This window comes from Felis catus, chromosome F2 (assembly GCF_018350175.1).
Source record: "Felis catus isolate Fca126 chromosome F2, F.catus_Fca126_mat1.0, whole genome shotgun sequence".
Lineage (NCBI taxonomy): Eukaryota > Metazoa > Chordata > Mammalia > Carnivora > Felidae > Felis > Felis catus.
The window spans coordinates 40,920,536-40,945,608 of record NC_058385.1 but is presented as its reverse complement, the minus strand read 5'-3'; the positions used below and the strand labels follow the sequence as shown (position 1 = coordinate 40,945,608).

Sequence of the window (25,073 nt, the reverse complement as noted above, 5' to 3'; positions counted from 1 at the left end):
CATTAGGCCTGACTTGTCTGAGCTGAGCTACAGCAAAGCTAACCACTTCCTAATTAGCTCTGAGAGAGGGTGACCTTCCTCCAGAGCAATTGAAAGACAGCAACCGATTCTGAAGCGGCCAGGTGATGCTTTTTTGCTCCATGACAAGGGAGGGCAGGAGGAACCCTGGGAGGCTATCAGCAGGGGGAAAATTTGGGTGGAATATGCTCAACGGGATAAAGTGGTTGGTGTTGCTGTTAATGGAGATGGTACCCGGGCAGGTTGCTCAGCTGGGATAGAATTCCCAGGGAAGTGAGTCAGGAAATGTGGCGTGGGAGGGAGAGCTGGTGGGAATGGTATTGGGGTGAAAGTATTGCTCTTTTGGCTGTGGATCTGTGAGCTGATCAAGCTTCTTGGTGAACTGGAGCCACCCTGTTTCCAGGGTGTTCGTGGGTAAGTAGGGCCGGGAGGGAGACGGGGTGGCGGGGTCTGCAGGCTGTAACTTGAGCTCAGCAATGGCAAGCTCTTAAGTGCTTGGATTTTTTTCTCCCCTACTCTTACCTGGATTCAAACCGTGGAGCGTCTATTTTTACCTTTTTTGTCCCTCAAAAAAAAAATTGTTTTTTTTGTAGAGTAATAATAATAGCTACCTCACAGGGTTGCTGCAAAGATGAAATGATATCATATAGAGAGCAATTAGAAATGGGCCCGGTTCTTCACCTCAGCTGTGCCTGGGCACCTAGGAGAACTTTAAAAAGGATTGCTGTCGGGTTTCACCAAAGACCAACAGATCAGAATCCCTGTGATTCAGTGTAGCCATGTTTGTGAACCCCTGCACTAATTATTTGTATTTAGAAAACTCTTTCAGGGGGTTAAAAAAAAGTGGTGGGTTTGGTTAACTTTTTGTCAAGCCCTGTGTTGTTAACTGTTACTGGTTTTCTTTCGTATTAAGTGGTAACTTAGGGAAGGTATTGCCCCTTCTGTCTTGTAAATCTGCTTGGAAACAGTCCCGGTTTCAGGCAATTCCCTGTGTCTCTTGATTAGGGAGCAGCACTGGGAAGAGGGGCCACCTCTGTGAGATGCTGGTCAAGCCAATCGGATTTAAACAAGGGGCCGAGGGGCCGGTGGGTAAGCGGGACTCCAGCCATTTAGTTAAGGATGCTCTGCTGGGCCTTCTGCATGCTTTGCTAGAAGGGAGATCTGGTGCCCTGAGCACTTGCTGATGAGGCCAGAGATTCGGTCTCCAGTAGATTCCATCTTTACCTCCTCCCTCTGCACTGTGGGCTGCTCGCATGGACTGGGCTTCAGCAGGGGAATTCAGTGAAGATTGATTTCAGTTCCTGTATTTCTCATAGATGTGAGATTTCAGTTCCTGTACTTTCTCATATAGCACCTGGAAAATTCCAGACTTAAGATAACAAGGCTTTTCCAGAAATTCTCCTGGGTTTTTACTGAGGCTAGGCTTAATGTGATCCCAAGCGGGAACACCAAGGAGAAGAAAATTTTCTCCTCTTTATTTCTCAAGTAACTAGGTTTAGGCGCCTAGAAAGGCAGGCGGTGAGATCAGAGGTTTATCCAGTGTTGAACTGGCTGAGCTGAAACACTAAGAAACAGACCCAAGGGCTCTGTGGTCACATGGTTGTTTCCTCCTTTCTTCTTTGCTCAGGGCAAAGATAATCTTCAAGTAGGGAAATGCTTTTATTCACATTATAAAAAGGAAAACCTATAAGAAGAGATAAACTAATAAGTAAAACAAATATATTTAAGCAAAAATAAAATGATTAAAACATTCCCAAATACCTGTGACGATAGAACACAAATGATCTGTTTCAAAGGGACTGGATTGAGGTGACTGAAAGTGTTTAGCCTAAGTCTTGAATAGGGTGGGATTGGTTGCAGGGAAAACTTCCTTTTTTTGGTAACACATTTATTGAGATAAAATTCATATGCCATAAAATTCAGCATAGAGTTCAACAGTTTTTAGTATATTTATAGAATTGTGAAGCCATCATTGCAATGAATTTTATTTTATTTTATTTTTTTGTTTATTTATTTATTTTAAATTTCTTTCTTTCTTTTTTTAAAATATAATTTATTGTCAAGTTAGCCAACATACAGTGTATACTGTGTGCTCTTGGCTTCGGGAGTAGATTCCCATGATTCATTGCTTACATACAACACCCAGTGCTCATCCCAACAAGTGCCCGCCTCACTTCCCACCACCCATTCCCTGCCCCCCACCCATCAACCCTCAGTCTGTTCTCTGTATTTAAGAGTCTCTTATGGTTTGCCTCCCTCTCTGTTTGTAACTATTTTTTCCCTTTTCCTTCCTCCATAGTCCTCTGTTAAGTTTCTCAAATTCCACATATGAGTGGAAAGCATATGATTTCTGTCTTTGACTTATTTCACTTAGCATAATACCCTCCAGTTCCATCCACATTGTTACAAATGGCAAGATTTCATTCTTTCTCATTGCCAAGTAGTATTCCATTGTAAATATAAACCACATCTTCTTTATCCATTCATCAGTTAATGGAGATTTGGGCTCTTTCCATAATTTGGCTATTGTCAATAGAGCTTCTATAAACACTGGGATACATGTGCTCCTATGCATCAGCACTCCTGTATCCTTTGGATAAACACCTAGTAGTGCAATTGCTGGGTCATAGGGTAATTTGTAACCATTTTTAACTTCTTAAGGAACCTCCATACTGTTTTCCACAGTGGCTGCACCAGTTTGCATTCCCACCAACAGGGCAAGAGGGTTCCTGTTTCTCCACATCCTCGTCAACATCTGCTATTTCCTGTGTTGTTAATTTTAGCGATTCTGACCGGTGTGGGGTGATATCTTAATGTGGTTTTGATTTGTATTTCCCTCAAGATGAGCAACATTGAGCATATTTTCGCGTGTCTATTAGCCATCTGGATGTCTTCTTTGGAGAAGCGTCTATTCATGTCTTCTGCCCATTTCTTCACTGGATTATTTGTTTTTCGGGTTTTGAGTTTGGTAAGTTCTTTACAGATTTTGGATACTAACCCTTTATCTGATATGTCATTTGCAAATATCTTCTCCCATTCCATCAGTTGCCTTTTAGTTTTGTTGATTGTTTCCTTTGCTGCGCAGAGCCTTTTATCTCCATGAGGTCTCAATAGTTCATTTTTGCTTTTATTTCCTTTGTCTTTGGAGAGATGTTGAGTAAGAAGTTGCTGCAGCCGAGGTCAGAGAGGTTGTTGCCTATTTTCTCCTCTAGGGTTCTGATGGTTTCCTGTCTCACACTTAGGTCTTTCATGAATTTTGAGTTTATTTTTGTGTATGGTGTAAGAAAGTGGTCCAGTTTCATTCTTCCGCATGTTGCTGTCCAGTTCTCCCAGCACCATTTGCTAAAGAGACCATCTTTTTTCCATTGGATACTCTTTCCTGCATTGTCAAAGATTAATTGGCCATACATTTGTGGGTCAAATTCTGTGTCCTCCATTCTATTCCATTGGTCTATGTGTCTGTTTTTGTGGCAATACCATACTGTCTTGATGATTACAACTTTGTAGTAGAGGGTAAAGTCCAGGATTGTGATGCCTCCAGATTTGGTTTTCTTTTTTAACATTACTTTGGCTATTTGGGATCTTTTGCGGTTCCATACATATTTTGGGATTGTTTGTTCTAGCTCTGAGAAGAATGCTGGTGCTACATTGCAATGGATTTTAGAACATTTTTATCACCAGTAAAAGAAACCCCGTACCCTTTTGTTATAACTCTCTAGCCTCATGCCCCATGCCCTGGCCCCAGGCAACCATTAATTGTACTTGACCTCAAAGGTCTGGATTCTTTTACACAGCAAAATGTTTTCAGTGTTCATCCATGTTATACCACATGTCAGTACTTCATTCCTTTTTAGGGATGAATAATATTCAATTATCTGGATGTACCACACTTTGTTTATCCAGTCATCAGTCAATGGACATTTGGGTTGTTTTCACTTTTGACTATTATGAAAAATACTGCTGTGGACATTCATGTGCTTTTGTCCGCTTTTGTGTGGACATACATTTTCATCTCTCTTGGATAGATACGTAGGAATGAAATTGCTGGGTCAAATGGTAGCTCTATGTTTAACTTTTTGAGAAAATATCCATCATTGTTTTCCAAAGTTGCTGTATCATTTTACATTCCCACTAGAAGTGGGAGATTCTGACTCCTCTCCCTCCTTTCCAATACTTGTTGTGATCTGCCTTTTTATTGTTTTAAGTTTATTTATTCTGAGAGAGAGAGAGAAAGAGAGAAAGAGAGATAAAAGAGAGAGGGAGAGAGAGACTCTCAAGCAGGCTTTTCACTGTCAGCTTGGAGTCTGATGGGGGGCTCAAACTCATGAAACTTGAGGTCATGACCTGAGCCGAAACCAGGAGTCAGATGCTTAACCAACTGAGCCACCTGGGTGCCCCGCCCCTGCCTTTTTTAGTACAGCTGTCGTACTGGGTGCGAAGTAGCATCTTGTGGTTTTGATTTACATTTTGCATATGCGTAATGATGGTGAGCTTCAGTTCATGTTCATGTTGGCTATTTGTGTACCTTCTTTAAAACAGTTTCTGTTCAAATCCTTTGTCCACTTTTGATTGAGTTTTGATTGTAAGGTTTTTTGTTTTTTTTTAGTGTACACTAGATATAATTCCCTTCTTAAATATGAGATTTGCAGTATTTTCTCCCATTATGTGAGTTCTTTTCACTTTCTTTTCTTTTTAAAAATTTTGTTTATTTATTTATTTTTGAGGGAGAGAGACAGAGAGTGAGTGGGGGCGGGGCAGAGACAGAGTGAGAGAGAGAATCCCAAGCAGGCTCTGCTCTGTGAGCATGAAGCCCAACATGGGGCTCAAACCCACAAAACATGAGATCATGACCTGAGCCAAAACCGAGTTGGTCATTTAACCAACTGAGCCACCCAGGTGCCCCTCTTTTCACTTTCTTAATACTGTTCTTTGAAGCAAAAATTCTTAATTTTGAAAAAGTCTAATTTGCTTTTTTCTATTGTTGCTTGTGTTTTTGATGTCATATTTGAGAAGCCATTGACAAATCCAAGGTCATGAAGATTTACCACTGTTTTCTCCTAAGACTTTTATAATTATAATTTTAGCTCTTACATTTAAATTTTTGATCCAGGGGCGCCTGGGTGGCTCAGTCGGTTGAGCATCCAACTTCGGCTCAGGTCATGATCTTGTGGTCTGTGAGTTCAAGCCCCACGTCAGGCTCTGTGCTGACAGCTCAGAGCCTGGAGCCCATTTTGGATTCTGTGTCTCCCTCTCTCTCTGCCCCTCCCCTGCTCATGCTCTATCTCTCTCTGTCTCAGAAATAAATAAAACATTAAAAAAAATTAAAAAAAATCTTTGATCCATTTTGAGTTAATTTTTCTGACTTGTATGAGGTAGGGGTCTGACTTCATTCTTCTGCATGTGGATAACCAGTTGTTTCATTACCATTTGTTGAAAAGACTATTCCCCCCTCCCCCCCCCCCCCCGCCAGGAAATACTTAAGGACAAAATTTTCAGAGGCAATCCCGATGTTTCAGCATCTAATGAGAGATCCACAAACAGAGAATGGAAACTGATATTTACTGAGCTCCTAGTATCCAGGCTACAGAATCCTCTTAGGAAAGATTGGTGAATCCCAGGCATATCCATTGCCAGTCTCTTATTTATACCTATGATAGAGATTACTAATCAATCACAGCACTTACTGGCTGAGACTTGATGACTGCCAGGGCTGACATGAAGGAGTGGTGTCCCAGGAAGATCAGTTTGGGAGGAATTAATATAGTGAGGCTAATTTTGACTGTGTTGAGTTTGTTCTGCATATGGGTGGTAAGAGGTGGTTGGTTATAAAAGACTGAAGCCCAGGCCAAGGGAGAGGTCTGGGCAGAGAGAGACACTTGAGTCTTTGGCATGTAGACAGGAGCAGATCCAATCTCTTAGAGTGAGTGACAAGGCAAGATAACCTGGGAGTCTGATGAGCCTACAAATGGGGTCAGAAGGGACTGGCTTGAGAGGTAGAAGAAAAACCAGGAAAGAGGAAACCATGGAGAAAGGGCGATTTAGGGAAAACATATGATAGCATCAAATGTTGGGAGAAGTTTGGTAAGGTGCAGATTGGAGAGTATCTCTGATTATTACGAAGTTTTTAAATTATTTTTTAAAACTTTATTTATTTGTTTTGAGAGAGAGAGAGAGAGAGAGAGCAAGGGAGGGGAGAGAGAGAGAGAGAGAGAGAGGGAGTGAGATTGAATTTTAGCAGGCTCCATGCTGGCAGTGCAGAACCTGATCCCATGAACCGTGAGATCATGACCTGAGCTGAAATCAAGAATTGGATACTTAACTGACTGAGCCACCCAGGAGCCCCTATGAAGAAGTTTTTAGTCACCTTGGTGAGTGTAGTTTCAGTGGGATAGGGAAGGTGGAAACCAGATGCTATAGTCTGAAAGGTGAACTGAATGTGAGCAAAGACTCACGTTGGTGAAATCTGATCAGAGAGATAGAGATAGGTCTTAGAAAACCAACAAGATTATTGTAACTTCTTGGAATTTAAAGAAAATCTGAAAAAAATATAAAGAAAATCCGAGGTCAAATAAAAGGATCTGTAGACTGAGAAAAAGTGTCTAAGGGAAGATGTGCGTATCTGTGCTTGATCCAGTTCGCATGTACAATATCAAACCAACTGCGTCATTGTTTGAGACAGATCCTGCAGAAATGGATCCTAAATAGTGGGGGGGGGGGGGAATTAATTTCAAGCTCAGGCTTTGCTAAAGAATATGTACTGACAGATAAAGCACAAATCCCTAAGCTTGTGTTTCTCACAGAAGGATCCACATGATCACCTGCATCAGAAATCCAGAGTGTTTCAAAAATGTTCATCCCTGGGATGTATTCTGGACCTACTGAATTGGGATCTCATGGTGTAAAGCCAAGTTTTAATAAACTCTCTGGGTTTAGAAAGCTCTAGAAGACATTTGCCCACTGTACAGCTGATGATAGGGATATTTACTAACTGTTCCATTCATAAGATTCTTTAACAATTTCATGACACTGGTAACTAGAGCCAGATTAAGAACCTTGTCTACTGGGCAGTTGCCTAGAGTAACCATCTATAGATGGAGTTAAAATATTCCTGGAATAAACAGCTGAAAACTGGGTCCACTTCAGTCAAAGTAGTGAGGGGAAAAAACCTTTGTTAACCTCAAACTGTCTTTTTTGAATATTTTTTGAATATTATTGAATATTTTTAGGATGAGCACAGGTGGCTGTCAGCTAAGATTTTGCAACAGAGTTATGTATGGTTTAGTGTTTCTAACTGGGAACTAGTGATTTATTTGAGCTGAGTCTTAAATCATTTAATGGTTCCTTAAAGTGTTCTGCTTTGGGAAATTACCCCCCTCCCCTGACACTGTAAACAACAGCAACAACACAAAAAACCAAGACTCAAACAAGCCCAGAGACAAGTATTAAGGGCTGCATAAAGGAGAGTCGTGTTGCTTAAATGTATCAGAAAATGGACACTGTCCTGGCCAGTGAAATTAACTAGGGAAAACTTTGCTTCAACCTAAAATATTCCCTACCAGAAGATTAGTTTCACCTTGTTTCACTAAATAAACGTGAAACAAAAGGTGTAAAATATTGGTTTGAGGAGGTGCAAAATCATCCATTTGGGTGGGTTCCCATGAGGCTTGGTTGACTCTGAATGCAATCCTGAACATTTGAATTAATAACTGAAATGATTTTGATTCTAAAAAGTACTTACTGAGTGCCTACGGAAGACAAAGTTTGTGCCATCATTAAGTTAACAAGAGCAAGACAGATACTAAATAAGTAATTCAAAAATATTTTTAGGGGCGCCTGGGTGGCGCAGTTGGTTGAGCGTCCGACTTCAGTCAGGTCACGATCTCGCGGTCCGTGAGTTCGAGCCCCGTGTCAGGCTCTAGGCTGATGGCTCGGAGCCTGGAGCCTGTTTCCGATTCTGTGTCTCCCTCTCTCTCTGCCCCTCCCCCGTTCATGCTCTGTCTCTCTCTATCCCAAAAATAAATAAATAAATAAAAATATTTTTATACGCTTCTGTTCGGTGAGGTTTGTGTGTTGATAAACATGTGATAAATGTTCTCAAAATATCTGCTATGTAACACACAGAAAAAGATGTTAAAATGCAAGTGCATAATAAGTGGAAAAACTTAGAATTCAGAGATTTCATTTACTTTGAGATTTCAAGAATAAAAATATTAGAAATGTGACATACTTTGAATTTTAAGAATAATTCCAAATTATCATGGACTTTTTATCTAGCAGGTGTGAGAGATAAGCCCACTGACCCAATCAAAGGAGGGACGCAAGGACTAGGAGCACGGTGAGGCAAGGGTTTAATCAACGGACTTGCAAGAGCCGGTGTCTGATGGACAGGCACATTTGGGGCACTCACAGCAGGCAATTTATCTCCTAGAGTGCAAGTCCCTCCCCTGATTCCTCATTGGCTGAGTACTACAGAGCTTACAGCTTTACCCAGATATCACCTATGCCCATGTAAGGAAAAAAGTAGTCTGATTGGAACAAACGTACATTCTCTGAGGTAAGGCAGAGACTTTTAGTCCCTCCTCCCTTTATTCTTCGGCGCATGCTCATTGCAAAGCCCATAAAAAGGTCCATGCTCATTGCAAAGCCCGTGAAAAGAAGCCCACAAAATGGAGAGGGGAAGAAGAAGAACGAGGAAGTGAAGTGTCTGAAGGTTTGGGACTCCATTGTGTGTGTGTGTTTGGGGGGGGGGGGTTGTACATATTTCCAGTAGGTTGTAAACCTACTGTTAACTGGACAGCACATGAATCATCTCTCTTACTTCTCACAGGAGGCTATCCAATGTTAGTTATTCCTTGTTAACTAACATTGTCTATAAACTAGAACACTATTTGTACATTTTCTAGGGCTAGCATTAAAGGAATGGTTAAAACATTATTATAGACAAAAGTGCTAAAATGTTTTAAACACCATCAATCTATTAGTTAGAAGTATCTGCCCACTTTTTTCATTTGTGCACGTTTCCATCATATAAATCATTTTATATCTCCTTCTCTCTGATAAAGGCAATCAGTAATTTACCAATTAAATTTTCTTTATTCCCCTTATTATTGAGTCAGTATTAAACTACTGAACTAACAATGTTTCATGTTTGCACGAAAATGAATTCCCTAACATGCCATGGTATTCATCCCAAAACACAGGGCAGAACATATAGAATGATAAAATTCAGACAACTTTATAAATTATAAGAACCTTGCTAACCTGTTATCCTGGAAAGCACAGGAAAAGCCTTTATAATTCAGACATGCAATCACCTGTTGATTTTTCTTTTCTTTCTTTTTTTTTTGTTTTTTTTTGTTTAAAAACTTTTTTTTAAAGTTTATTTATTTATTTTGAGAGAGAGAGAGAGAGAGAGAGAGAGAGAGAGAGAGAGAGAGAGAGAATGAATCCCAACCAGGCTCCACACTGTCATCATGTGGAGCCTGATGTGGGGCTTGAACCCATGAACCATGAGATCATGAACTGAGCCAAAATCAAGAGTTGGACCCTTACCTGACTGAGCCGCCCAGGCACCCCTGATTTTTCTGATGTCTGACTTTGGCCTTTTAGAGTTTAGTCAATCTGATTCTCTGACTTGGAAGCTAGAGGCTGGAAGTAGCATAAAATGCACAGGGAAGCCTTGTTTGGGAACTTGGCTATCTTCTAACACGAATGGTGTCACACAGGGAGCTTTCTTCCTATGGATATTCATATTACTCACATGGAACTAGAAGGAAAATAATTTGACAGATCCTATAGTTGTGGTGAATAGGTTGGGCTTTGAATCAGACCAGGTTTGGAGTCCTAATTCTATAATCAAGCTGTGTGATTTGGATAAAAGGTAAAACTTTTGTTTTCTACCTATAAAATGGAATCTACTTTGTAGACATGTCATAAAGATTAAGTGAGAAAACATTTTTTAACTGATAAGCTGATATGCCATGAACATAGTCATATAATATTGCTGAGAAAGAATGACTAAAAGTTATACATATATACTTTTAAAAAACACTTTATAGATTTAAAAGTACTTTTTACATACATTACTTCAAAATTTCTAAAGAAGCAAACTCCTTTTAGAGCCATGCTGGTGGAATCTTGTCATTGATTTCAGGAAGTAAAATATACAAGCTGGAGCTATTTGATTTTGTAGAACAAGGTCATTTTATTTAACTAATGGGAGGGCAGAGGTGTTAAGAATTTTGCTTAGCCTCACTGACCTCATTGCCTTAAACATAGTTATGTTGGCTGTGAGACAAAGGAGAAGGATTTTTCCTAGACCTGCTGATCCACTGAATATGCTAACCATTGGCATGTGACGAGATGGTTTCACTTTCAAGGTCCTCAAGATAAATAGGGCTTACAGCAACCATGGGCTTCCTAAGGGATCTGAGAAGGAGGAAGTCCATCTAGACAGTGGGTTGTACTGGATGCACACCTAGAGACAAATGGAAAGCATAACACAGCTCAGGAGAAGCCCAGAAATGAATATCAGAAAGTCAACAGAAACCGGATAAAGTGTGACACATTTGACACAAAAGTGACATTGATTCTCCTCTTCAGTGTGGATTCCCAGAGCGACTGAAGGATGGGAATCAGAAATCAGCCTAAAAGATGACTTGACTTAAGAAATCTGGGGCTATTGGCTTTTATTGTTTAATTGGAAACCTCATTTTGAGTGGAAGAAGTAACCTGATTTTTAGGTAAATCTATTCAATTGTGGAGAAAAAAAATAAGGACTTGTTTGTGTTTGGAGGGAAGGCTACTACTGGTTGTTTCATGTCGACTTTGAAGAGGACCCTTGAATTGCAGAAGCAGGTACTGCCAGATTGCATCTTTGGTCACACCTTCTGAGTTATTTCTTAATGTCTCCTGAGGCTGGTTATCCGTGAACTGCGTCATTGCTCAGACGTGGATCCCTGTGGTCTGTCTGTGTTTGCGATGGAATTGACAAAAATTTGTCGATTGAGCCTTCTGTACAGACACTATGCTAAATGTTGGGTGTACAAAATATGGACAAACAGTCTCGATGTCATGGAGCCCACACTCTAGAAGCAGTTGAATACATAGAGTGTTTCCCCTTTTTGGCTTCTGTTTGTCTTCTAATTTACTTCTCTACATTCAAAAGTTCAGATACTTGTTTGGAGATGTATTGAGTATGAATTAACTTCTTTTGGTACAAGCCCACTTCTTTTCTGGAGTGAACACAATGATACCTTTTATGACATCTGATGGCTTCTGCGGTCAATAAAACCTATCTAATAGGATGGTTAATGTTTGACTGAAGTCTGAAAGGAGAGGCTGGGGAAGCAGAACAGTGCGGAGGGAGTGTTCTCCAGGGAGATTCTCAAGCCCCAGCAAGAGTCTCAACAGCTGAATGGAAGAAAATAACTTTTAACGGCCATTTTGTTATTTACTTACAGAAAGGTAAGGGTTGACATGTCTTAACTATGTTGATAATGTACTTCTTCAAGAATGACAAAATAGATGGTGGAGGGAGAGTACTTAAGTTGCTGGACAAATTTATTCCTTGAAGAGTGCTATGTAGCTGGGAAGGGAAGGGAAGCTTATTTCTGGTGTGACAAGTTTTGCTTAGGGAGCATAATTTCTTTCTCAGTTTCTTTTCATTAGCCTCTATTTTATAAATTTAATGAAATAGCTTTGGTTGAATCAAGCTTGGCAGTGGAAACAAAGAAAATATGGAGTTTTGGGATGTTTAAATGAGTATTATACCCATTCTTTCTGATTAAAATATAAGAGCGCCTAGACCTAAGATGCTCTGGAGCTCTTGTATTCCAGAAATTAGAATTGGAATCTCATTCTTAAAAAGTGTTCTCTCTCAGATGTGGTCTTCCAAAAATGAGCATTCTATCTACTTCTCAGAGACTGAGATTAAACTTAGGATTCTTGGGACTATCTGGGACACAGTGGGGGAGGGGAAATGCATAGGAGAAAAGAAACCCTTTTCTTAAAAGTATTGGATATAAGAATTGAAAACAACCAAAAAACAAAACAAAAACAAACAAATAAACAAAGAGTTGGAAACAGACAGACCTGCAAGCAACTCTTGGGAAAGCAAGACTTATTGTATGTGTTGGTCAGCTTTTGGTGTTTCTTTCCACCTCATTGGTAGATGTACCATCTGCTAACAAGTGATTATTTTGAGATGTCAAGTTGTGTACAGCCTATTGTGTCTTCAAAGGTCCAGTCTCTGCCTCTGTCTTGTTTTTTTCTTTATTATGGGTGACTTTTGCGGGACAGATGCTGTCTCTGATGGGGGATGCTGAACAGGAGATTAGAAGAGCAATACATTTTCTGATATTTTCTTGTTTTTATTTTTCTTCAAAAACTTAGATAGCAAGTGAAAAATCCTTTCAAAGAGAAAGAAAGCACATGTTTAGGTGACAAGAAAAATGGATGACATTTAGCTCTCACCAGGAAAAAAAAGAATCACTGAGAAGGGTTTATCGCAGATTGCAGGGTATATAGTTTATGAGTCTTCAGGGTTGGGCAGATGGGTTAGGCCAGTTTCATCATTTACCAGCCAGCAGGCATTGAGCAGATTGCTTAAGCTCCCTGGACCTTAATTTTCTCATCTATAAAATGGAGATACTTGCCCAACCAAGCAGTTGTGAGAATAAATTAGATAAGCTTGTAAAGAATTTGGTACATTGCTTGCCATGTGGTAGCTGTCCAATGAAAGTTGGCTCTCCTGTCCATTAAAAAGGTCAAGTAGATGATTCAGGTCAAGCCGAAAAGTTGTTGTTTCATTTCCTAGGGAAAAACAACAGTAATGTTACAGTAATGGCATTTTGGGCAAGAGAGCAACAGATTCTATTCTAAGGACATGAAATCCAAAGATATAACAGAATGATCAAACAATTGGGCTTTGTTTTTTTGTTTGTATGTTTTTATGAGAGGCATTTGAAAGCCCCTCTGATGTTTTGTATATAGTTGACGCTTGAACAACATGGGTTTGAACTCTGTGGGTTCTCTTAGGAACAAATATTTTCAATAAATACAGCACAGTCCTATAAATGTATTTTCTCTTCTTTATAATTTTCTTTATATTTTCTTTCCCCAACTTATTTTGCTATAAGAGTACAGTATCTAATAAAACATAGAAAATATGTATTAATTGACTGGTTTTGTTATCATAAGGCTTCCAGCCAACAGTAGGCTATTAGTAGTTAAGGTTTTGGGGAGTCAGAAGTTGTATGCAGATTTTTGACTGCACGGGGGTTTAGTGCCCCTAACCCCTGAGTTGTTTAAGGGTCAACTGTGTAAGTTTTTCAGTGGGTGTGGCATCCTTTGAAACTTGCCTCAGTGACCCCTGGGAAAAGTCATTGTTGTTCAAGATGAAGGTTACCTTTCCTGTGCCTCCTCCCTTCTTTTATGAAAAGCAAAATATATGATGGCAGGAACTCAACTTAGAAGTCCCTGAAAAGGAGAATGCACCCCCACTTTTCTTCCATGTTAAGAGAGGTGACTCTGAGAAGGAAAGCTGAGCATGAATCATCCTGCTTCTTTTTCCAAAGGCTCACAAATAAGTGCTTTTATGGGTGTTAGTTTACATGGATAAAAATCTATAGATTTAACTGTTGGCATAAAATTGCATTCATTCAGAAATCCCTAGACTGGGGCTCATTCTGTGGTCTACTCAATGATCCAACACGGAAAAAGTACTTCAGTTTGTTACGGGAGTATCTATCTACGTATTTGTTACTTGTGACAACAAATAGCAATGTTTACTGAGGTACAGTAAATATAAATGTAATAAAAACAGATGTTTACTTAGTGGTTGAAGTAATAAAAAAAAAAGTTGATTTTTCACTTAAGCTTATATAGCAGCCCAAGCTATGCTTGGTTAGTGTATGTGGCACAAAGAAAACTTATTTTTTCTTAAAAGATTCTCTAAGACTGACATATTGAATTTTCTCGTCCATGATATTCTGAATCAATAATTTCTTACCATATTTTAATTATTTCTAAATATTAAGACTTGTGTTCTTGACAAAGAGATAAAGAGAAGTCAAAATGGTAGATTTGTAGTTTTCAAGAATGTTCAAACTAAGGATGAACACCTCTTCTGTTCATCCTAGGGAGGGTTCTGTGCTTGATCTGTGCAGCCAGATTGGTGCCCCTTCCTCAGCCTCTCTGAGCTTAGTTTCCTTCCCTATAGGATGACAACAGGACCTACCTTATAGGATTGTTGTGCTATTTATGTTTTTAATTTATTATTACTATTTTTTAATATTTATTTATTTTTGAGAGACAGAGAACGAGTGGGGGAGGGGCAGAGAGAGAGGGAGACCCAGAATCAGAAGCAGCCTCCGGCTCTGAGCTGTCAGCACAGAGCCTGACGTGGGGCTTGAACCTGTGAACCGTGAGATCACGACCTGAGCCAAAGTCCAACGCTTAACTGACCGAGCCACCCAGGTGCCCTGGATTGTTGTGCTATTTAAATGAAATAAGTTATCCAAAGCGTTTGACTTAGTAAATGCTCATAAAATGCTAGCTGATTAAAAAAAATTTTTTTTCAACTATAAAAAAACTAACTCACGAGAGATTTCATAGTGGCATGGTATTCTTTATTAAGATAGAATTAAATTCATTTTTCTTTTACTCTCTGACTCATCCCAGCCGCCAATTATGATTTAATTCAGGGATTGGAAAGTGAACCTGCTATAGTTGAGCATGTCTGTACATTTTTGTCATGAGAACCCTTGCCTTGGGGCTACTTTATAAATGAGCTAGTATTACAACAAGTGTTTTAGGGATTTTTGTTTTGTTTTGTTTTGTTTTAATCTCTGTGTCCAAACCCATTGGGATGAAATCTAATTTAGATTTACCTCACAAGGAATTTCTAAGGCCAGAATGTGTGATTTTATTATACTGGCAAATGCTTGTCTGTGTCCTTCATAATACACAAGTCACTGTTGTATCATGAGAAAGCACTTTGTCAAAAGCAATTCAGCCATCTTTTATGAGAAATAATGATTCCTAGCCTCCTCTTTAGGCCAGGGAAGGCCCTTACGATGTTCTGACAGATATGGAGGAAAGCACATCTTTCCCTTGTGGCCTCCCGGGGTTTCTGAGGTGTCAACCTGCACATCGCAGGGAAAGCAACACTGACGTCTTACGGCCAACCTACCTGACATGTCAGGCAAGCACCATGACTAGGCATCCATCTATGCCCATTGGGGCCCTCCCTTCCCTTTGACCTCCCCTGACCACCTTCTCATTCAGGGATGGGGCATCCTGTGCGACTCTGAGGAGAGGGCTCCTCACTCCCGCTGCCCTTCCCTTACTCCCTTCCTGGGAGTGTTGGGTGGAATAAAGCTAGGCAGGAATAGGCATAAGCACATGTCTCAAAATGTTTCTTAGAGCTCATTTCTTCTTTAATACGACTGATTCCAGTAGTCATTTGTATTTAAATTGATCACATAAATTGAAAACATTTTAAGTCCTGGGGGAGGCCATCTATCTTTCGTGAGCCCATTTATCTTGACCACGAACCTATTGATACAAATAATCACTTGCAGTTTTGTAGATGTGTAAATCCAGATTTTCATACACTGAAATATTGGCATATCTACGTTACAAAGCTTAGCGAGAGAACAAAGTGCTTCTATTTGTGTGCCCGGGGGTGGGCGTCCATCCCTCATTTTCTTCTTTCCTTCCTCCTAAATCAGTCTGAAGGATGAGGCAGCGGCCCTGCTTTTATGCCTGCCTGTTTACTTCTAGCTTATTAATGGCCGCTTTAATTGGGTCCCTAATTTGTTAAGAGTGCAAATTGGTCAGATCTTCCTGTGATTTTTCTAGACCTTTAGAGATGTAATTGGTGCCAGAGATTTGTGAGCAAGACCGACAAGATGGGCATGATTGATCTGAACATCACTTGATGAACAATGGTGTGAGCAGGCTTTTAATCTGATCTTTATTCATATCTGGCCTTGCTTTATAATTTATGGGGCTCTTAGCAATATACAGTGCAGAGATGGAAGAAATGGTACACAGGATATATGGTGCTGTTGGGTCCTGGCAGTATTATGAAGTCCAGTCACATCCTTTCCTGCCCACATCACCTATGAAAACAAATTTTCTAGTCCTTCCCTCCTGCACCTCCTTTGTTCTTTAGAAATGCATAGTTCAACCTTTGAGCAGGGTAAATTATTTGAATTCAAAGCCCTTAATGCTTCATTTTTTTTTTTTTTCTGTGAAGGATGAGCGATGACTAACTCTATTTAAGGTTTGCCTTTCTAGCTTTTTGCAAGGGGGAGAAAATCAATGCTTGTGTGTTGAGTTACTTGAAGGGTTGGAGACTTGGGATCTAGAAATTCCACGTCCTTACTCAGATAAAGGGGGAAATGACAAGAGTGTCTAAAAATGCCTCTTGGAGGAATTGGCGCCCAGCAGGAGAATCAATCAAGCTTCGAACGGAGCCCTGAGAGGCCTGCCAGGGGCACTGCATGTATAATAACTGAAGACAGCCCTTTCTGAGGCCACCTCTGTCCTGGAATGGCAGTGCCTTTCTTAGTCAAAATCAGAGTTCCTTGGTATATTAGTTTGGTAGGGCTGCCAAAGCAAAGCACCACGGATGGGGTGGCTTAAACAACAGACATTTATTATCTCACAGTTCTGGAGTCTGGACATCCAAAATCAAGGTGTCAGCAGGGGTTCCTTCAGAGGGCCATGAGGGTCTGTTTTTGGCCCCTCCTTTCTGCTTCTGGATGCTCATCTTCTTATGTCTCTTCACATTGTCTTCCCTCTCTGTGTGTCTGTGTGTCCAAATTTCCCCTTTTTATGAGGACACCAGTCAGATTGGATGAAGGCCTACCCTAATGACCTCATTTTAAGCGCATTACCTCTGTAAAAACCCTATCTCCAAATAACATCACATTCTGAGGTCCTTGGGAGATAGGACTCCAACATACGAATTGGGTGTGGGCACTATCCAACACATAACACCTGGCTTGGTTAAAAAATGGGAGACTGCTGGGGCACCGGGGTGGCTCGGTCAGTTAAGTGCCGACTTTGACTCAGGTCATGATCTCGCAGTTTGTGGGTTCAAGCCCGGCGTCAGGGTCTGTGCTGACAGCTTGGAGCCTGCAGCCTGCTTCAGATTGTCTCCCTCTCTCTGCCCCTCCCCTGCTCTTGCTCTGTCTCTCAAAAATAAATGTTAAAAAAAAATTTAAAAAGGAGACTGCTAAGGTGAAGGTCAGCGGGGAAATGAGGAGAGATGGTACGATACGGAATACGTGTTCTGTAGGAACTAGATCTCCTAGGCTAATGTTCCTCTGAGCAGGGGGCATCATATCAGTTTCTGACGAGGAAGAGCAGCAGAGTTTTAAAAAAAAAAGGAAAAAGAAAGTTTTTTGAATTTTTGGGAAGATGTGTAATGGATTAAGTGATACTAGATGTCTCATTATGTTTATGAAAAGAACATGGGTGTAGAATTGGCCAGGCAGTGTGATCTCGGGCACGTCTCTTAACCTCTTTAACCCTCACCTTTAGATTTTTGATCTTTAAGAGGCAGATTTTAACAGTACCTGCTTCAGAGGGTTCTTATGAGAAATCAATAAGGTAACGCATATAGAAGTCTTAGCCTGTGCATGGCAAATGGTTTTCAGTAAGTGTTAGCTGTCTTCGTGCTATTCTTCCGGCTGGACACAGATTCAGGACGCAGAGGGATTTGTGTTTTGTGGGCTGTGGTGAATCAAGGCATTAGCCGTAAACAGCAAGGCCAGCAGACCTGATTCTGTATTTGCCGATGGTCCATGGTTAAAGCAAGTGGTGGTGGCTTTTCAAAATCCCCCTTTCCCACAAAACCTTTGACCTGTGTTGCTAAGGATGTGCTTGGCCTCACAGATAGTTGCCATAGAAACTGTCTGAATTTAGTCTTTGTGCCTGAGGGGAACCCCAACAAATAGCAAAAATTCTAAGCAGATCTTTGGATCAACCATTTCAGGTAGGGCAGCTAAAATGTCACTGAATTATCTAGAAATACACTCCAATCCTTTTCTAAGGAGTGTTTGTGAGGAAATCTATCAAGTGTGTGTGGCGTGGTGGTTTTAGGCAGTTGCGGTTATAAACTATGGTTTCCCTCCAGCAATATTATGATCCAGGATGTGATATTCATTAGTGGAATTACGTCCATGCACAGAGGAGATATAGGCAAGATTTGTTTGAGGGGCTAAAGTCCTCCTCTGGCATAATGCCAGCATTAGTGCCTTTGCCTTGATGCATTCAGATAAAGGCTTTGTCTCACGGCTTCGCTTGGTTGTGAAGGCTGCTTCTTGAGTATTATGGGGGCCTCGCCAGGGATGATGAAAGGAGACATTCTACAGGACAGTGCTGAAAGCTCTGACTAAGGGAATGAGGTGGCAGAATGAATTTTTATGTGACGAACACTGTTCAAACTATTAACTCATTGAACCCCATAAATCTCAAAGGTAAGTACTATGATCATCCCTGCTTTACAGAGGAATACAGACAGGTTGCTGGAGGAGCCAGGATCCAAACCAACCAGTCTAACTCCAGGGTCCGTGTTCCCAACAACCGCACTGTGGGGTATATTTGTCTGCAAATAAATCATGGAACCCTAGGCACAGCAGCAGAGAGCAATTACTTCTCTTGCTCACTGGAAACCTTTCTGTGAGGGATAAGACTAGCTGTGACTGACAAAATAAGGGATAAGTGCATTGCTACTTTTACGTTTTAGATTCCTTAAAGCATCCCAGATGGTGGCCTGTCTGAGCATCTGACTAAAATAAGGCTTTTATTTTATTTTCATTTGCTTTTCTATCATTCAATTTATATGTCTTTGGGAGATTAAAAGCACTAAAGAAATCAGTTCAAGGAAGAGGTGATGTATATCGGCCAGTCCTTAACCTATTCACTGAGCAGAAATCTGTTAGTGTATTTAAAAGAGAAGCAACCCTTTTCACCAACAATAAAAATGTATTACTTTGCATCAAAGCACATCTTTAAATTCCAAATTAACTTCCTTTAACAATTTGTGTTTTTTCTGAAAGCTCTTATAGATTGGACAAAATTCATAGGATATCAGTGTTAGACAATTAAAATGTTTTAGAATTTAACAAACATCTGTGGAGGGCTTAATATATGCAAGGCATAGTATGACAAGCTGTGAGAGGTAAAAAAAAAAAAAAAATTTTTAATTAGGCCTCATGGCGCCTGGGTGACTCAGTTGGTTGAGCGTCAGACTTGGGCTCAGGTCATGATCTGGCCGCTTGTGGGTTCGAGCCCTGCCTCGGGCTATATGCCAACAGCTCAGAGCCTGGAGCCTGCTTTGGATCTGTGTCTCCCTGTCTCTCTGCCCCTCCCCCGCTTGCACGCACTTTCTCTCTCTCTCTCTCTCTTAAAATAAATAAACATAATAAAATTTTTTTAAATAAAAAAATAAAATTAGGCCTCTGTCTTGAAGGATTGTGCTTCCTAGTAGAGGAAATAACACGGATATATAAATAAATGATAAAAAAATAAAATGCAGGAGGGGTTTCAAGAGGAAGATACATCTGGCTGGAAATCACTGACGATTTCATGAAGGAAGTAGGATTTTGGTTCTAGCTCCGTGAGCTACCCCTTATTTGCATATCCCAGTTCTTAGCATGGTATCTGGCATATGAGAAGCTTTTTATAATAATTCAATGCTTTTGAAATAAATGAACAAGTCGGAACTAGAGGTAAGATATGACAAGTAGTATGAGTAGAGGTCAGGAAGGACAATCTTAATCCAACTTCCTGATGCAAATATTATCTGTCCCTTTATTGCAGCTGGCCTTGTGCTGGGTGGGGAGGACAGCAAGCCCCGAAGCATGGAGACAGGAAATCTCGGGTGCAGAGTCCATCCTGGTGGACAGCTTTACTGAGGGTGGGAAGGGAGTTGGAGATAAGGCTGGAAGAGCAAGTTGGGACCAGTATTTGAAAGCTCTTGAATGCTGTGGAGCTTGAGGAGAATGATCCCCAAGTGTGCCATTATCGTGTATATTTTCACTTCTCTTACAAGTATTTTTTATAATAATTATTATTTTTTGTTACTTTTTTTTTGAGAGAGAGGGCAAGCGAGAGAGAGAGAGAGAGCGCACGCACACAAGTGGGAAAGGAGCAGAGAGAAAGGAAAAGAGAGAGAATCTCAAGCAGGCTCCACACTGTCAGTCTGGAGTGCAACGTGGGGCTTGAACCGACAAACCATGAGGTCATGACCTGAGCTGAAACCAAGAGTTGGACACTCAACTGAATGAGCCACCCAGTCACCCCTTCTCTTAAAAACATTGGTGACAGCTGATCATGTGAATTTTTCCAATGTGAAAAAAACAAACAAACCTAGTTAGATTTAATAATTGATTCATTTATATATATATATATATATATATATATATATATATATATATATATTTAATATTGCAATATGCTTCAGCCTGGCATTATTTATTTCCATGTGTTTCCAAACCACATAAGCAGTCTAAAGCAGTAGAAAAATGTCTTGTTTGTGTTTAAGATAATGAGCCAATTCTAAAATGATGTTTGAACACAACGACCAAATTAATTCTGTTGCAAAAGCTCATTTCTAAACATTCATAGAATTTATGAATCTGATTTTCCTGAAGGGTTTTGATTCTAGCTCTTCCTTAACATAGCTGTAGAACCTTGGGAATAGTTGCTTCATTGATTTAGAAACAATATATACATTTTATATATCTCCATACCTCTATTCCTATATCTGTATCTCTGCAGCTCCCACATTATACACAGTACAGTAGAAAGAGTTGAAAGAGGTTTAGGTCTTTGGGATCTGACAGATCTGTCTGGAAGCAATGCAATGTCCCTTTCTAGCTATGTGTTAGGCAAATCACTTAACTTTGAGCTTCCATTTCCTCATATATAAAACAAGTATAACATTTCCTAACTCATTATGTCTGTGAGAAACTCACAGGCTTTCTGACTCAGAATCCACTGTCTACATCACTGTTACACTGGTTGTAAAGGCTCCTCCCAAATCTACCTCCTAGATGTTGCTTAATAAATGCTTATTTCCATCTTTATCTCCTAAGGCATTTGCGAGGCTAAAATTGTGTAGTACATTTACCTTTTTAAAGTTCAAATATGGGAGCTCCAGTGGCACAATCGGTTGGCGTGTGGTACTTATAAAGTTCAAATATAAGCTATCCAAATGTAAGAAATTTAAAATGTCAGGGACTACATTTTTAGGGTGGTTAGAATTTCAATAACCATATTTTCATGGTGACTATATTAGTGATATAAGTTCATTGGAATTTTGGTGAAATGGGTATATGTTCCATTTTACCAATTTTTTTTGGTTTTGTTTTAGCAGTCCAGTATTATGATAGGCAACAACCCTGCTTTATAGTCCATGTGGAAAATTTATATCAGATCTTAAAAATCAGTTCGTCATGATGTGTCTCAGAGTGAAAGTTATAATGTTGAAAAAATGTGAAGCCACAAGAAAGAAAGGAATAATGCTGAACAGAAGAGAGTAAGGGCAGAGTTTGGATTCTTATTTGGTTGCTTTTGGAGTAATAAGAAATATACTTTTCCCTTAGGCATATTGCCTAGTTAGCAACAGTGTTTAGAAGACCGAAGTCTGGCTGGTGAAGTCTTTGAATGAAGGATGATGAACGTTCTTGGGTTCTTTCTGCTCGAGGAAGCTCATGTCTTTGCAACTTTGAATCAGAATCACTAAAATTTTAGTATCTGTTATCCTGGCATTTGCCAAAACATATCTTTCCCATGCATACAATAAAAGTGAAAACTATACTTATTTTCTACCATTTAAGACCCTTAAATGGAGAAGATTATAATAAAGTGAAACAGGTAAAGAAATGGAATTACTATGAGCTTCTTTGGGGATTTTGACTTGTGTGTTGCTATGGATGAGGCATCATAAAGCTTCTGGAAGGCTGGGTGGTTCCAAAACAAGAAGAAATCTGGCCTTTAGAAATCTCATTCTACTAGGTTTATAACTGGATATTGTTCCATGATCCTTTCTGGCTGGAAATACGTGATTTTAACCGACTGGTAACTAATCACTTTTATCTCTGGTTTATTCACAGAAGTTTCAATACAGAAAACCACAATGATGCGAGCCCAACTCCATTGCTTGTGTCTCCTTACACTTTATTTGGTAAGAGAAGAGGATGTTCTTTATTTATTTGCCAGAATATTTTCTGCCATTTTCTACCTCATACCAAGGAAACGATGATTATCATCACCTAAAAAAAAAAATCTATCAAAATTAAATTGTATACAAAGGACACGTAGTTTGCCCCACTGTGATATTTTTGATGAAATGGCTACAAGTCAAATGTCTACTCTTCAATCAGGGAGGTACTTTCTCCTCAACTCTTAAGAACCAATACCACTTAATGGGCAAGGTTAATGATGAAGGTTAATGATGAAATGATGAAATGGCCCCACTGTGATATTTTTGATGAAATGGCTACAAGTCAAATGTCTACTCTTCAACCAGGGAGGTACTTTCTCCTCAACTCTTAAGAACCAATACCACTTAACGGGCAAGGTTTAAAACAAATCTGTCTATTCATGTTTAGATTGTCATGTATAGCTCAGGGACTCTGGAAAGAAAAGTATACTGTACATATATTAATGTATATATATACTAAATATATTTATGTGTATGTAGTGTGTGTGTGTGTATATAAATATATATATATATATATGTATATATATACTTTAGTCTATGTCCCTTAATCTTGACTTTTTTTTTACTTTGACCATGAAAAATTACCATGGGAATATTAAGAAAATCAATTTCTCTATTTTCAACCCTGCTCTGTTTTGTACTTTTATCCCCTACATATGGTTTGGAGTTTTCTGGTCAAAGTTGTCTTTAGCCATTTGTTGAGTCAACCCTGTTGACTAACAGGCTTCTAGAAATTAGAGCTGGATGGACTCTGGAGAGACCCAGCCCTCAATCTTGGGTAGATAGTGGGGTATCATTGTTGTTTTATTCATGAGTCTCATAAATGTCATACACTTGCCCAACAGTCTGTTGTATTAGGAGGCAAGATTATGGGGAAGCATCTGCTTTCTCTTTAGAAGGAAGTTGCTAGACCCTCACCTTTCAAATCTTGTTTTTTTTCTTCTGGGACCCCAAAATTGCATCAAATTCTAAGTTCCTGAGAGCCTCCTAGAGTCCTCAAAGTTCAGAATATTGACATAATGAAACAGAGCCAAACTTGTAAACCTACCAGAGCCTTCCTCCTGGGGGAGGGAAGGAAGCTGCGGTTCCAACTTTATGAGCAATGTGCCTCCTCATACACTGGGAGCTCAAAGCCAGACACAAGGGCTGCTTGGAGTATGTCAAACATCCCCTCTTAACCTGTCTCCTCTTCTTACCCTATTGAATGCCCTTTGCTATCTGTCTTATCACAGGGTGGTAGTGAAGTCAGACCTAGGTACAAAAGTGGCAGTGCCACTTACTAGTGATAGGAGCTTGGGTGAGATAGTTAAGTTCTGAACCTCAGTTTTCTGCCCCATGAAATGGGTCTCAAAAGAGTACTTGCCTTATTGGTTGTTGTGGCCATTAAATGAGCTAGTGCATTTATATAAAGCCCTTTGGTCAGTGACCGGCCCAGTCTAAGTACTAGGTAAATATTGGCTATTATTATTACTACAGCATTTTAAATATTCAGTGTCTACATTCATATGGACCTTGACTTCCATGAGGAGAACTATCTTTTAGTCATCTTTGCAGCCTCAGCACGCAGCACTATGCCAGGAACAGGGTAGAAATTAAGTACATAATCATGGACTTATATTAGGAGACAGCAAGATCTAAGACAAGATTCTATCATGATAATTTGATAATAGTGGGCTTAACTTGTCTGAGAAGGAGACATGCATTTTTTTTTCCTGGATAAAACGTTGGATATGAGTTTTCCTTCTCTCTACTCTCAGGCCAGTGGGATTTCTACCTAGAGTAAGAAATAGTGCCCAAACCATTGCTGGCAGCAAGAGCCTTGCCCAGGAGATAGACACATGCACAGCTGTGTCAGGTGAAGGAAGGGAGTTGCTACCATCCACCCCACCACCCCCTGTCATTTAAAAAATTTTTTTTAGTGCTTATTTATTTTATTGAAAGAGAGAGAGAGAGAGAGAGAGAGAGAGAGAGAGAGAGAGAGAATGAACAAGTGGGGGAAGAACAGAGAGAGAGAGAAAAAAAGAGAATCCTAAGCAGGCTTCATGTTCAGCCTGATGTGGGGCTTGATCTCCCAACTGTGAGATCATGACCTGAGCCAAAATCAAGAATCAGATGCTTGACTGACCTGAGCCAAAATCAAGAATCAGGCGCCCCTCACCCTCAGTCATTTGTTCAGCAAGTGGCTGTCCTGTTCTCTCCTGAGCACTGGTTTCCGTCAGGGGCACGAAACATTGCATGAATATATTGCAAGGGCCCTGAAGAGAAAGCAAGTAAGTGACCAGGGTTTGGGAAGGGGTGCTGCATAGTTAGGTAGGGAAATCAAGGAACAGCCACCTGTTTTAGAGTTTTGCCTGGGATTGTACTCTCTCTAGAAGTAAGGGGGGTTTGGCATAAATACTATGTAATTACTGCAGAGAACTCTTGTTGGGAAGTACAAGGAGGGTGGCTACAAGGTAGGCAGACCTAGCAGTCCCATGTATCCTTTGCTGGTCTGGAAGGATGTGGCAACGTGGCTCAGAGTTGGGGCTTGGTGGTGCCACAGAGCTGGCTTCATCCCACATTATCTGTGTCTCCGCTGTGGCACTTTTCTGGACGTACTTTCCTGATCTTGTTGAGGAGCAGAAGAAATGACACGTGTGGAGGGTCTAGTCCCACAGCTGCTGCACAGGAAACATTTAAAAAATGACAGTTCTATTCTCTTCCCTTCCTTTTACTTCGTGCAGGATGGTAGGTGTTACCTCTCCAACTCCTGCATGAACCCTCTTTTCTTTCTCGTTTCCCCCACACCACCTTTCCCAGTTCGGGCAAT

General features: G+C 40.2%; 1 protein-coding gene across 3 annotated transcripts in view; it reads left to right on the top strand.

Moving 5' to 3' along the window:
- Positions 1-244: 244 nt before the first annotated feature.
- The window catches only part of CDH17 (cadherin 17), an 84,576-nt gene continuing 59,747 nt past the window's right edge, over positions 245-25,073 (top strand). The window contains exons 1-3 of one of the 3 annotated variants that reach the window (XM_023248513.2): positions 8,651-8,728; positions 10,398-11,484; positions 22,155-22,225. In XM_023248513.2, coding sequence (XP_023104281.2) covers positions 22,178-22,225 — 48 coding nt within the window. In that variant the 5' untranslated portion in view covers positions 8,651-8,728; positions 10,398-11,484; positions 22,155-22,177. Of the gene's footprint in view, positions 433-8,650; positions 8,729-10,397; positions 11,485-22,154; positions 22,226-25,073 lie in introns of those variants that run through there. The other 2 variants (XM_023248514.2, XM_011291398.4) reach the window with 2 other exon arrangements.